Source organism: Trachemys scripta, chromosome 2, assembly GCF_013100865.1.
Source record: "Trachemys scripta elegans isolate TJP31775 chromosome 2, CAS_Tse_1.0, whole genome shotgun sequence".
NCBI classification, from domain to species: domain Eukaryota; kingdom Metazoa; phylum Chordata; order Testudines; family Emydidae; genus Trachemys; species Trachemys scripta.
This window is the reverse complement of record NC_048299.1, coordinates 15455848-15469747: the sequence shown is the minus strand read 5'-3', so window position 1 is coordinate 15469747 and position 13900 is coordinate 15455848. Positions and strand designations below refer to the sequence as shown.

The following is a 13900-nucleotide window of genomic DNA, read 5'->3' as shown; positions in this document are numbered from 1 at the left end:
TTCTGCCGGCTCTCCTGACATGTGATAGCTGCCTCTCTTCTGTCCAGCAGAGCTCCAAAGTGATGTCTGGTAACAGCTGAAAAGCAGCAGAGGACAGAAGAGCCCCTTTCTGATGCAGTTTCTCTTCGTTAGCACTAATGGTTTAATGCCCCACGCCTCTGGAATTCAGAGGCATCCAAGAGGTGCTGTAGGCAGCTTTACAAGAGCCTTAGGAGGCGAGGTATGTCCTGCTGCCGCAAACACCAACCCTCTCTCCTAGGGCATGGTGTCGAGACAGGTGCGTAGGGCCTCAAATCCCACCCAAAACCTCAACCAGGAGAGCCTGAGGATTCCCATGCAGATGAGGACCCCTCACCGCCTAGTCATGAGCAGGTCTTGCAAACTCCAGAGACACCAGGTCCCAGAAAGGTAAAATCAAGTGTCCCCTTCACAAAGCAGCATTTTGTACTGTTAATGAGCAAGCAGTGTAAAAATCAGCATTTAAGTCCTCTGTCCTTCCCACCTTGGTGGAGTGGTTGCTGGGACTTTTCTCCTCACAGAGTCTCCCTCACAGTGCTCTGTGTCCGGCTCCCTGCTCTTCCCTCACCCTTCAGCTTGTCTGGGTGTGCAGAGAAGCTTGTCACTACTGTGAAGCTCGGTCTCAGGCCACAGAGTAATGGGCATTGTGCCTGTCTGGCTTTCAGCCCAAGGACCTAGGGAAAGGGGCTCCAATTTCGGGCTGCAGTGGAATGGGAATTGTTTGTATCTGGTTTTCGGCCTATTAATCTTAGCTCTGCCAGGGAAAGGAGCTCAGAGACTGATGGGTGGGAAAGGGTTTTCTCTTCCCATCCCCCATCTCCAAGTAGGCTGGCTCCACTTTAAAGCGCAAGGAGCAGCCTGTGACCAGAACAGAGGCAGATGAAGACTCCATTTCTAACACAGGAGCACATCGTGGGATGGTAGGAAGGTAAGTGTTCAGAATGATTCCTGATTTTCTGAGTAAAGCCCCAAATGGTACAAGGGCCCTACTAAAGTACTGACATGGGTGTAGGGTGACCACATGTCCTGATATTTAACCACGTTCCAACCGATGTACGATCAGGACACTATATTTCCCGATATTGTAGGGTTGCTTGCCAGGCGTCCGGTTGGCACAGGGCTGATGGGCTCCCCACGTGGCTCTGCGCAGCTCCCTAGAAGTGGTGACAGTTCCCTCTGGGTCCTAGGTGCAGGGACAGCTGGGGAGGGCTTTGCATGCTGCCCCTGGTATGAACACCTGCTCCGCAGCTCCCATTGGCCGGAGGTAGCACCAGCGGGCAAGGCAGCGCGCACAGCTGCCTGGCTGCGCCTCTGCCTAGGGTCCAGAGGGAGATGTCCAGGAAGCCACCTGAAGTAAGCCCTGCCCAGAGCCTGTATCCCCTCCTGAACCCTAGCCCTGAGTCCCTTCCAGCACCCGAACCTCCTCCCATGCCCCTACCCCTGAGACCCCCTTTGCGGCAGGAGCCGGGGCCATGTGCATCCGGCTTGTGGTGGGGGCCAGAGCCGGGGCCATGCACTCCCCGATCGACTTAAGGCGGGGGCCGGAGCCATGCACTCCCTGACCCGTTGCTCCCTCGGACTGTGTACCTCCCTCCCCCATGGCTCCGGTGGCGGCTATGAGCCTATGGCTGCCCCTCCCCCACATGTCCTGATATTTTATTCTTGCGATCTTATCACCCTACATGGGTGCTAGCCATCCAGGGCTTAGGGTGGGGGGGGAGAAGCAGGCATTCATTCAGACTTCCAGGGACATCCAGCAGGCTAGTCCCACAATCAAGGTATTTGTACTAGTCGCTCTCCTCGACTGAGGGGTCCACATGCTGCCTCCCTCCTGTAAACGGCCTGGGGAAGTGCTGCAAACACACCATCACTGATAAAATGTGTTATAAAAACATAAAGGAATTTATTAAGTGTTGGGAACCTCAGGCTGGTGCAGCAGTAGCTCCCCAGTGGGAGACATACAAAGGGCCTTCCTTCAGAAGATCCCATAGTCCATATAATAGTGGGGACGCACTACACAGAAATTTCAAAGCTTCAACTGTAGCCACTCAGACCAAAAAATGTTCCTATACCTAATAAGGAAAACCATCTAAATAGCAAGCAAATAGCTCATTGCAGGGTGGGGAGCATACCTGAAAGGTAAATTTCCAAAAGTTCAGAGTACACATCATTTTGGTTCACTTTGACTGCCCTGTCGGAACACAGATGTAGACACCGCCACTCCGGTTCAGACCAGTGGCCCATCAAGTCCAGTATCATGTCTATGACAGTAGTAGGAACAGCTGCTTCAGAAGATGGTGCAAGAAACCATGTATTGGGCAGTTGTGGTGCTCACAGGGGAAGTTTCCCTCTTTTCCCTCTTAGAGTTTGATTATGATTGAAACATGAACGTTTCCATCCCTTCCAAAACCAGGGAGTAACAAGTTCAAAGCTTCTCTGAGGCAATGGAAATAATGTTCTGGGCAGAGAAAAATCTGCTACCTGTCAAGACAGTTCACATAAAGGATGAAGGAAAAGGGAGAGCTGACATTCTCCTCCTACTCCCCCACTGGCCCAGAAAGCACTTCAGACTTGACAGATAGCCAAGGAACCTCCAGAGCAGCTGCACAAAACACAAGATCTGTTTGAAGCAGGGACTCTTTCCTCCAGAGGCGGGCAAGCTACAGTTAACACCCGGGTGTTTGAAGTGAAGTGTAGTTCATTCTCCATTAGCCTCACTGATGCTTTTTGGTATCCAGAAAGAATTCAACCAGGAAATTTCGTTTATTGATCTGGTCAAGCTACATTTTTGATGAGAAGGGAAACAGAAAGCTCTTTGGGACGGACTGTCTCTGTACAGTGGCAGCACAGTGGGGCCCTGGCCTCTAGATGCTACTGTGATACAAATAATAATAATGACCTCAACGTTCTGGTGATCTTGGCTATACTAGAGTTTCTGGAGTATGGTTGATTGGAGTCCTACAACCAAGCACCGTAGAGCAGCAGGTAACAGTCCTAGTGGCATTCTTTTAGCAGGCACATCGGACTCCCCATTTGAGTATCATCCGGTGTCAAGATTAATCAGAAAGACAGATTAGAGAAACCTCTGGCTGGCCTTTTTAGGTGTCGTCACCTCCAAAGTCAGGGTTCAGCATTAGTTCCTCTATCTATACAAAAACAAGACTAATTTTGTTGTGAAAAAAGGTTATTCTTGTAGCTCCTTTCAGTTCAGAACAATTATTTTGTTCTAATCTGCAGTACCTCTTTGGAAGCTATGGCATAAAAAGGCATTCCTAGAACTCTAATGATATATTTCATGCACTACAGAGTACATATGCTAGTTGTACCCCGCTAATCTCATTCTATCCATAATGCCAGGGCCATAGGGCCTCAAAGAAGCTGCAGGCAAAATGTTAGAAAAATTCTGCACAAATTGGCATCTGGAAAACTATTTGCGAAGAAGTCAATGCTTCCTACAAGGTTCCTAGTGGCATTGTGAGGGGAAAGTGTGTGAGCCTCATAGACTTTCAGGCCAGACGGGACCATCATAATTATCTAGTCTGACCTCCTGCAACATTGCAGTCACAGAACCTCATCCACCAACTCCTGTCATAGACCCATAACATCTGGCTGAGTTACTGAAGTCCGTGAATCATGATCTGAGGAACATTTGCAAAGTAGGTTTCTATTCCTCCACAGAGATATCCATGGGTAGGAAGGAGCTACTGGGTTGGTTCCCAAACAATTCCTTAAATCACAAAGCTCTTGGTCTATACTGGTGAGGTGGTGGGGGACGGTGAGATGATGTCTATTTTTTTTCCTGTCTACTCTCATATTAATTAAATCTCTGCTTATCCTTTCCTTCCCTACTTCTGTGATTTGCTGCTCGCTTCTTCCCCTCAGTGACGAATGAGGAGAGAAGTTGTGCAGCAGAATGAGACGGTTCTTACCTGACAATTTTCTTTTTGTGAGCAGCTTTTCTTCTCATTTAACCCAGTCTGGTAAATGACTGGAACACAATTTGTAACCAATTGAAATGTTTCTTTAAAGGGAGACTTGGACAAATAATTACCATAAGGTTATGTACGTACGATATCAACTTGTTTTACTGCCAATAATTGGTTGCTGGAGTATTTCCACAGCTTTGGAAGAACTCTTCTGGTTGCCTGAGCTGAAGGGTAGGACTTAGCCCTGGTCCCTCCAGCATCAACACTGGACTGCCTCCAAATTCCACAGGTGGGGGCCATTAGTGATGAATGACGAGAAAAGTTGTTAACAGAAAATTATCAGGTAAGAAATGTCTCATTCCTTATGCAACGGCTGCTATGCTTTGAGGAAATAGTTGGGTCTGTGAAGGCCACACAAGGCGGCTGGCACGTGGGAGGCAATGAAATAAAGGAAGTGCAGGATGGAGCTGGAGGAGAAAGGGGGAGAAGCAAATTTCAAGGAAGGGAAGAAGCTGCGCCCGCCGGGCCACCTTTCTTAACCCTTCAAGGCGGCATGAGGTCAAAGAGAGAGAGTGAGCAGGCTGAAGAGAAGCTTGAGGATCACCTGTTCCTTTTTCTCACTGTGTGAGCAACAGTCCCCATGCAAAGCACAAGGACAGGAAGGAAGATGATGTCCCTTCATTGAGATGCTTGCCATCCAAATAGAGGAGGGAAGACATGATGTAAAACTTGAAGGGAAAAGCAACAGGAAGAGAGAACTAGGCCTACAGGAGAATGGCATGACATACTCCAAAGGATTGAGAGGGAGCAGAGCAAAGCACACAAGAGGGACCCAGTTGCTTCTATGATCCCCCGAAGTGTGGGAATTGAGCCCACAACCTTCTGATCCTGAGGCAAGGGAGTTACTGGCTGAGCAAGGCTGACATTGATTGGAAAAATGTTTTGTGGCACACCTGGAAGCGAGGCGTAACTAGGGACAGCCAGCAAGCCTGACTGCTGAATAACCCCTATCTTTAAGCACCCCTGAGGTATGGATAAACAGGTGTTCTCAGTGCTTATGGGATCAAGACTTAGCATTGTTTAAAAGTCCCTCAATAATGGTGCTCTAACCCTAAAGCCCGGATTCTCTCCTAGAGTCTTCTGCTTTAGCAGAGCAGACGCGGAGAAGTCTCCATTTGGGGAAGCGATGAGAACTGTGGTTCTCTGCCTGCTATTCATCCATTGTACTGCAGTTAGTACACAATAAACCGCTTAACTCGGGGAGTCTAGCTTTGTGTTGTGCTGGAAGCAGCTCAAGTTAGAAAAAGGGGAAGCAGCTGAAGGGTGATGGAATTGAGAGAAGCAGCTGGGAAGAGAGACAGAAAAGATGGTAGTGTGGACTCACAAGATGGACTTGGAGTTAGGAGAACTGGGTTTAATTCCCAGCTTTGCCACAGATTCCCTGCGTGTCCTTGGACACTAACCTCTCTGCCTCAGTTCCTCATCTGTAAAATGCGGATAATGCTTCCTTTCCCCAGCTCTTCATCTGTCTGGTCTATTAAGATGGTGAGCTCTTTGGGATAGGGATTTCGCTCTCATTGCGTTTGCACATCTGGGCCCTGATTTCAGTTGGAGACTCTAGACAGAAGAGGAAAAATGAGTGTGTCGTGGAAGGAGAAAAATGGATTCCTCTCTACATGGCTAAAACCAACATTGTAACAGGCACTAACCACTCTAGTGCTGACTGAGCTCCAAGCAGGCGACAACCACATGTAAAGAGGATGAACCCCTGGGGAGGCAAAGAGGAAAAGACTGACTTTTCCTTTTAACCATTGCAATATGGGACACCTAAAGCACTGATTTTCAAGCTGAGCTTCCTGCATGCAGCCAACAGGCATGTTTGAGACCTCCAGGTTTAATTGGAGAATGCGACGAGCTCAGCCAGAAAAAGAACATATGGGGTGTAGGGTTGTCAAACGAATAAAAAAATCAGTCACAATTAATCACAGTTGTAATTGCACTGTTAAACAATTATAAGAATACCTATTAACATTTATCATAAATATTTTAGATGTTTTTCTACATTTTCAAAATATATTGATTTCAATTACAATGCAGAATACAAAGTGTGCAGTGCTCACTTTATATCATTCATTTTTATTGCAAATATTTGCACTGTAAAAAAGATAAAAGTGCAATCTATACGTTGAAGCATGAAGCAGCATATGAACGTTCAGCATATTTGGCATGTAAATACCTTGCAATGCTGGCTACAAAAGTGCCGTGTGAACACCTGTTCTCACTTTTAGATAACATTACAAATAAGAAGCGGGCAACATTATCACCTGCAAATGTAAATAAACTTGTTTGTCTGAGCGATTGGCTGAACAAGAAGTAAGACTGAGTGGACTTGTAGGCGCTAAAGTTTTCGAGTGCAGTTATGTAAAAAAAATTCTACATTTGTAAATTGCACTTTCAAGATAGAGATTGCACTACAGTACTTGTATGAGGTGAATTGAAAACTACTATTTATTTTTTCTTTATAGTGCGAATATTTGTAATAAAAAGTAATAATATAAAGTGAGCACTGTAGACTTTGTATTCTGTATTGTAACTGAAATCAATATATTTGAAAATGTAGAAAAACATCCAAAAATATGGATAATGAATTTAAATTGGTATTTTATTATTTAACAGTGCAATTAAAACTGCAATTAATCGTGATTAATTTTTTTAATTGAGTTAATTTATTTTGAGTTAATTGCTTGAGTTCACTGCAATTAATTGACAGCCCTAGTAGAGTCACGTGCTGCTCCTCAGCTCTCTGGGATTTTGTGAATTACAAAGTTAAGGCCAGTTCTTGAGAGATACTGAGCACTTCCAGTGCCTGTAACTTCAGTGGGAGCTGCCGGTGCTGTGCATCTCCCAAGCATTGACTTTCACCCCATTTACTGAGTACGTCCAATTGGCCTTGTGTGGCATTTCTTCCTCCTCAGCAGTGCAAGGGCCACTTAACTCTACTTCATATATGTCCTACTACTAATAGGTTCTTGTAATGCTAACAATAGTTTAATTTAACCCCTTTGTTTCTGCATTTTCTTCTAGACATGAAAGGGTGGGAAGAGACTTGTGGGGGGAAGAGGCACTTGGACTCTATGATGGGCATGATATGAAACTTGGACAGGAGTGCTTGAGCAAAGGGTGAAGTGAAGAGCTTGTGGAAGGACAGAGACGGCTATTGGCCAGCTGGCATAGTTTCAGCAGCAGTGCCAACCTGCCAACTGGTGGTGGGAACATGGAGAGAAGTGAGCAGAAGGAGGAGCTGCAGAGGAGCAAGAAAACCCCTACCCTTCTCAATGTGTCTCTGAAGGGCATCAGAACTAAGAGGTTAATGGCAACAGCTTTAAAAGGCCCAAGAATTATGGCAGTGAGTGGGAGTGAGGGTGAATGAGGGAGGGTGAGGGAAGAGTAAATGAGAATAGCAGGAGGAGAGGAGACAGGAAAGAACCTGATTTTTTTCATATGTATTTTGGTTACTTCTAATGGACAAGAGTTGGGAAAATGGATCAGGAGGGAGAAACTTTCCCAAATGATTTCAGGGACTAGCAAGCTACCACCAAGCGTTTACGCAGGCATCTTTCTCTAATGTGCAGGTGAAGGGCTAGTCTGCTACCAAACATCACTCCTGCCTACGCTTCACAGGGCACTTTTGAGGATCCACTACTGATAAAAATCTCAAGAGTGCAGGGGGATGCTACTCGAAGAAAAATACAACTTACTTTTTCCCATCTTCATCATCTTAAATGTTAGGTGCATAACTCTGATTCCACACCAATCACTACAGCAAAAGACCAAACTGTATGGACACTAAAACGTCTTCATAAGCATCTTTACAAAAACAGTCTGTTTAAATACACTTCTAACAAATGTATCCGAATTATCAGACCCACATTGGCTTGCACTGGTCTCTTGCATTCTGTACTTCTGAATCCAAAGGCAACAGACCAAACCACCATAATGATTAATAAAAAACATTAATACTTTATTTTAAATGCAGATACCATCATGAGTCATCAAAATAAAATTTGTAATAGTAACTTTGTTTTAAATACTGTATGACAAATGACAGCTGAAAATTTAACTGTGAATGGGCTAAAATTGTAAATTAACCAAACTAAAATTAAATATTACAAATGACAATTTTCAGAAAGACAAGAGGAAATTTAAAATATTTTCCAGATGAGCTAAAATAATTCAGCCATTAAAATAGACTAAAAATGTAAATTAGCATGATGCTGCCCATGAAACAGTCAGGAAAGAGAACTTCCTTCCTGTCTGTCTTTTGTCATTTAAAAGGTCCACTGAGTTAAACTATTACCACAATTCAAATTATACTGTTCTAATTATTTCCTCTTATTTAAACAATAACAATTCATTAATCCAGGATAATCCATGGAAATGTTGATAAATTGCACTTCTACGGGTGTCAATATTGTGCAGCTAGACTGCTGCCGCTACTGCTGCATTTGAATGATCCAATCATCTCCTTCCACGGCAGAACATTTAAATAATAGAATCCTTAAAATAGTCCATGTCAGGGATAGCAGCTAAGGGCTCCTTCCATGCCCTCCAGAATGACTTAGAAACCAATGGCCTAGGAGGAGTCAGATTTCTCCTAATTGCCTCTCTGTGCTGCTTTCTCACAGGTTCAGCTTTCCAGATGCCATTGCTGAGGAAGGGAGCCATCACAAATAGCCATGGTCACGTATCCTTTATGGCTAAGCGGATCAACAACCTTCATGCACTGCCCCACAGAGACCTGGTAGAGTCGATTGTTCTTCTGGAGAAAAAATACAAAATATATATAAAATAAAAGAGGAAATACAAAAAGAAATACAAAAAAATAATGGCCTTTGCTCCATCCTTAAACTGAAAATGAGTGATGCCAAAGCGAGTGGGCTATTCTAAAGCAATGCACATTTCAGATGGTCTTCACTTCGACCCAGTCTATTCTACATCTATAACCAAGGAAATACACCTGTCCCCTGACCCACTTAGTTAAAAGTTGTAGAGTATATCCCAATAACTAGGTGTAAACCCTGGAGAGAAGATTTTAGCCCAATTACAGGGACCTGGTCAGGTTATATCTATACTATGGTTTGTAAAAATGTTGGACAACACATGGAACAGGGTCCCATCACTCAGTGGACACACAACCTTGCATAGTGACATAGCAGTAAAGAATACCCAAATCTGGCACTCAGATACCCATGCACAACTCCCAGTGACCTCAGTGGGGGTTCTGTGTGCATTGGCACTAATGTTCAGGAGTGAGAGGGGATGAGCTACTCAACAGCTTGTAGATCCCATCACAAGGGAGCAAGTCTCAATGCTAGTTAGCTGCACGCTGTTGTGTGAAATAGGCTGTGCCAACCCCTTTTTACTTCACCTTCCAAGGCCCACGCTGACCATTGTCTGGGGAGACCTGGGGGCAGCTCTGGCTGGCGTTGGTCACCCGGAGGCCCTCTTTCCGTCTCAGAAAAGGCCCCATGCACACCGCTATCAATTCATCAGCACAGGAGTTTACCTGCTCCCGTGGGTGATGGGGAGTTCTGCTGGTGCTCTACTGCCATTGTTTTAATGCTTGCACTAAAGAGTGACATTTAAGTGCTGCCACCACATCCAGGCTAGGCAGTGGGGAAGGCTTTGCGTTAACACTGAGGAGGAACGGCCTCGATACAGATGTGGAAGTCGGCTCTGCAGCTGCTTTGTGAAGTTGGCCATTAAAAGCAACATGAGAGAAAAGTGCAGGTGACCATTTTCGTTTGCCTGGTTGAACGTGCGCTTCTACTCTGAGAAGTGACTGTAAAAATAGCACTTCCTTACTCCTCAGATCTGCTCCCTGCGCGTGTCCAGGGTCAGACCTGCCTATGCCATTGACACAAATGTTTTTACTGTTTCTTACTCCTGTTAGTCCTGCAGAGACATCACAGCTCAGGCAATGTGTGACCCGGGTTCTAGTCCTCTCTGTGCATTAGAGAATCGATTACTAAATTTCAGTTACACCTGTGCAGCCTCATTGATGGCAATGAATCTAATTTGGCCTGACAAACCTTTATTACAGCTGATGATGTATGGAAAGGAAAAGAACTCAGCTTGATTCAGAGTCCAGATTGTGAAGCCTTATCTACATTTGAGCTAAAGCCTCTAGGATACGCTGCACACAAGTTAAATTGTGACTTGCAGCCATGCAATTTACCCTATTAAACTGAGCACATTTGATACAGAAACCACATCCCTGGACTCCCATAATGCCATTTTCACAGTCACTTTTCAGGGTAGCCCTGCATCTTAAACACAGGGGTGGGTATGAGTATTCCCCATGCAAAGCACTCACCCCAAACGTCCACTGCTGTGACCCTCCAGATCCGTGGCATTTCATGAGACGAGGTGGATCTGATGAGCGAGTTTCTGACACGTCCAAGCAAAGGAGATTATTTAAAATCAACTCATGTTCTTCATTATAAATCCACACCTGGAAAAGGAAATAGAAAAACCTTTTGCATAGGATCGGTGGGAAATTCAGTATCCTTGAATGGTTTAAATCCTCTGGTTATCCATATTGGGGAGATTGGAATTTTCAGAGAGACTTCCTGGCCCTACCCTGTAATTTCATCTTTCCTCCCATCCTGTCTTGTGTCCCCCTGCTACTTGATCTCTCTAACTCCAGCTCCCCATCTTTTCCTCGGGTCTCTCCTTTCACTGTCTAACCCCTTCCTAGAAGTCTCCCCTGGGGAAGTCACATGATCATGGGCTCTGTGTAAATAGTTTCTCTGAGCCTGCTGTAATCTAGCATTTTTAAAATTACATATTTTCCCCCTGCAAGTTGCCCAGTTCTGCTCCTCTCAGCCTGTGCAAAAACAGAGAGGCAGCTGGGCGCTGAGAATCTGCCCTTTGCCCTCTGAGATCTCCATGTATTTAACTTCAAGACAATGTAGTAAGATTATAGCCACTCCAGGCTCTCTGACCCATCAGCTCACAGATCCAGGAAGCAAAAACCTAAATTTTCTTAGCAGAGGAAGATCCATCCAGCATAAAGGGACAGCTGGGGGATTCTGAAGCTACACGAGTCTAGAATACAGGGGGGAAGGCTGGGAAAGCAGCAGTAGGTGCCCCGTTAGTTCTGTCTCAGCACTTAAAGACCATTTAATTTGCTGAGACTGACTAGAGCCCTGGTCCAGCCAAGTACTTATGCGTATACATAACTCTGACCAGAAGCAGTGCCATGGAAGTCCCAGGGTGGGGAATCAGATAAAGCAGCATAAAATCTGAATGGGCTCGCTAGTCCCCAGAGTGACCCTGGTGAGCCACGTGAGGCCACTCATCTTTGGGTTCTGTTACATCGGCTGAGATGCTTGCAGCCTTTCAGCACAGGCAGGAAATTGTCTCTGCTGGCAAAGAGATGTTCATCTGTCTGGGGTTCTGTGGCCCAGAGGGGCTGAGACGGCTGCATGCGAACAGATTTAGGGATGACGTTTTCAGGTGAAATCTGGGGCCTGGCTAAGCTTTCCCTTCCAGTGAGAGCAAATGCTTTGGCTCGTCCTGCTTGAGGCTAGGTGTTTCCTGAGACATCGGGGATGAACATTGTAACACACCAACAGCCTGGCTTCTCGAGAATAACAAAGGCCTTGCATGGCATTCCAATGGCACATACACAGCAGGTGCGAGCAAGCAATGTACAATTCACCTGAGAGATGCTTTGACTCTCTCATACACAGGAGACTGCTTTGTCTATACTCTAGCAGGTGGGGGAAGGGGTGTTCCTCAAGGCGAAGAGGAGGGTATAAAATAAGAGACAATGGCTTCTTCATCACATCATCATCACTACTAACCCAAGTTGTTTGAACAACTTTGAACAGAAGAGATGGGTCCCAGGCTGGGAAGGGACTTGAGCCTGCATACTAAGAATTGTGACCTGCCTGCAACATCCAGAGGGGTGAGAAAGTTGCTTGCTTCAAATTTTACTTAGCTTGGTAAAGTTTAGGAATTAGATTTTTATCATCTTATTTTTTTTGTAACCAATTCTGACCTTTTATCACTTAAAATCTATCTTTCTACAGTTTAATAAAGGTGTGTTTATCTAAACCAGTGAGCTTTGACTGAAGTGTTTGGGGAAATCTCTGTTCAGGTTAACAAGGGTGGCAGCATATTCATTTTCGTTGATAAAATGCCGGACTTATGAGCTTGCACTGGCCAAGGCGGGCTTGAGCACTGTAAAAGACACGTTTCAGGGGTGCAAGGCAGCAGCTGATGGGGGGCCTTGCAAGTGTCATCCTGTATACAGTTCATGAGTGGCTGGCCGAGCACTCAGGTATCTTTGCTGGGTGTGCGAACAGCCTGGAGGGGCTGCTTTTCACTAGCAGAGTGCCGGGAGAGGTATTCTGAGCAAGAGAGTTAAAGGGGCAGGGCAATTCCACAGGCTGGATTGTACCTGGGGAGGTCACAACCATGCTACTCGGTTTATTTCACTCCGACAGAATAATGCAGTTTGTAATTATTACTGGAGCCCCTACCCTAGAGTCCCTGCCCTCAATGTGGGAGAAAGGGCATATTATCACGTCCATTTTACAGCTGGGGACATGTGGCAGAGAGAGACTAAATGATGTACATGAGGCCACACACTCTCTGCAGCAGCACAGGGAACTGAACCCCACGCTCCTTAATCCCAGGCCATGGCATTAACCACAGGACCACCCTTTGTCCGGTGAGTTTTAGCACCCTAACCGGTACGTACAACCAGATGTTAGCGCTTCAACTACTTTTCCTGTTTCACAAGGTACAGCGTGTAGGAATTTCCCCCATCACCCTTTTGCAGCCACGGTACGAGAAGTAGCTCTTCACCCCTGGCCCAGCCCCACCCTGCATGGTGATATTTCAGTAGGGTGGTTATGTTCACTCTCATGCTCGTGTGACTTTTACAAAAGCATGCAGCTTCATTTCCCTTTGGTGCAGAACGGTCGTGCTTTTCATTCCACTACACTGGCCACAGCCAAGTAATCTTTTATATTCCAGCTCTAACATCAGTGGTAGCGGAGCCCATTCATGTCAGATGGGGCTTTCCTGCTTCCTTGCTGGGAATTGTTGGCTAGCGATTATGGAGCATGACTACTGAACTTTTCATTTGTTTGGCTGTTGGTTCTGCCCAGTGATTGGACCATTATTCAGAATCCACCATTCCTGGGAAGGCTGACTTAGTATGTGTGACAGCCCTACAGGCTTCAAAGCGAGAAGGATCCACTGAGCTCATCTAGTCTGAGCTCCTGCATAACGTAGCCTACAGGACGTTGCTGAATTAATTCCTGTTTGATCTGGTGCAAAGCTTTAGAAAATAGCCAAACGGGATTCAGAATTTCTAAGTGATGGGTGTGACGCTGGCAGGCCAGATGCCAGCACTTGCCCAGGCTGCAGACATAAGCTAAGCCCTAACAAACTCAGAGCTGGAGACCAGACCCATATGTTAGTTGTGTGCAAAATAATATTAGTCTTCTAAGAAAGGGTTTAGAGCAGGGGTAGGCAACCTTTCAGAAGCGGTGTGCCGAGTCTTCATTTATTCACTCTGATTTAAGATTTTGCGTGCTAGTAATACATTTTAACATTTTTAGAAGGTCTCTCTCTAGAAGTCTATATTATATAACTAAACTATAGTTGTATGTAAAGTAAACAAGGTTTTCAAAATGTTTAAGAAGCTTCATTTAAAATTAAATTAAAATGCTGATCTTATGCCGCCAGCCTGCTCAGCCCGCTTCCAGCCTGGGGTTCTGTTCACATAGGCCTGCAACAGGCTGAGCAGGGCCTGTGGCCGGGACGCCCGCTGGCACGGGGCTGGCAGGTGGGACCCCAGACCGGGGGGGGGGGGGGGGGGGGGGGGGAGGGGGGGGGGGTTAGGGGGGGGGGGGGGGGGGGGGGGGGGGGGGGGG

At 45.9% G+C, this 13900-nt stretch overlaps 1 protein-coding gene across 4 annotated transcripts in view; it reads right to left on the bottom strand.

Annotated features, from left to right (window-relative positions):
• Positions 1-7944: 7944 nt before the first annotated feature.
• GALNT11 (polypeptide N-acetylgalactosaminyltransferase 11) overlaps positions 7945-13900 on the bottom strand; it is a 79031-nt gene continuing 73075 nt past the window's right edge. For all 4 annotated transcript variants that reach the window (XM_034759970.1, XM_034759972.1, XM_034759973.1 and 1 more), the window contains exons 11-12: positions 10321-10458; positions 7945-8763 (exon numbers count right to left, since the gene is read on the bottom strand). In XM_034759970.1, the coding sequence (XP_034615861.1) occupies positions 8632-8763; positions 10321-10458 (270 nt within the window). In that variant the 3' untranslated portion in view covers positions 7945-8631. The remainder of the gene's footprint in view (positions 8764-10320; positions 10459-13900) is intronic.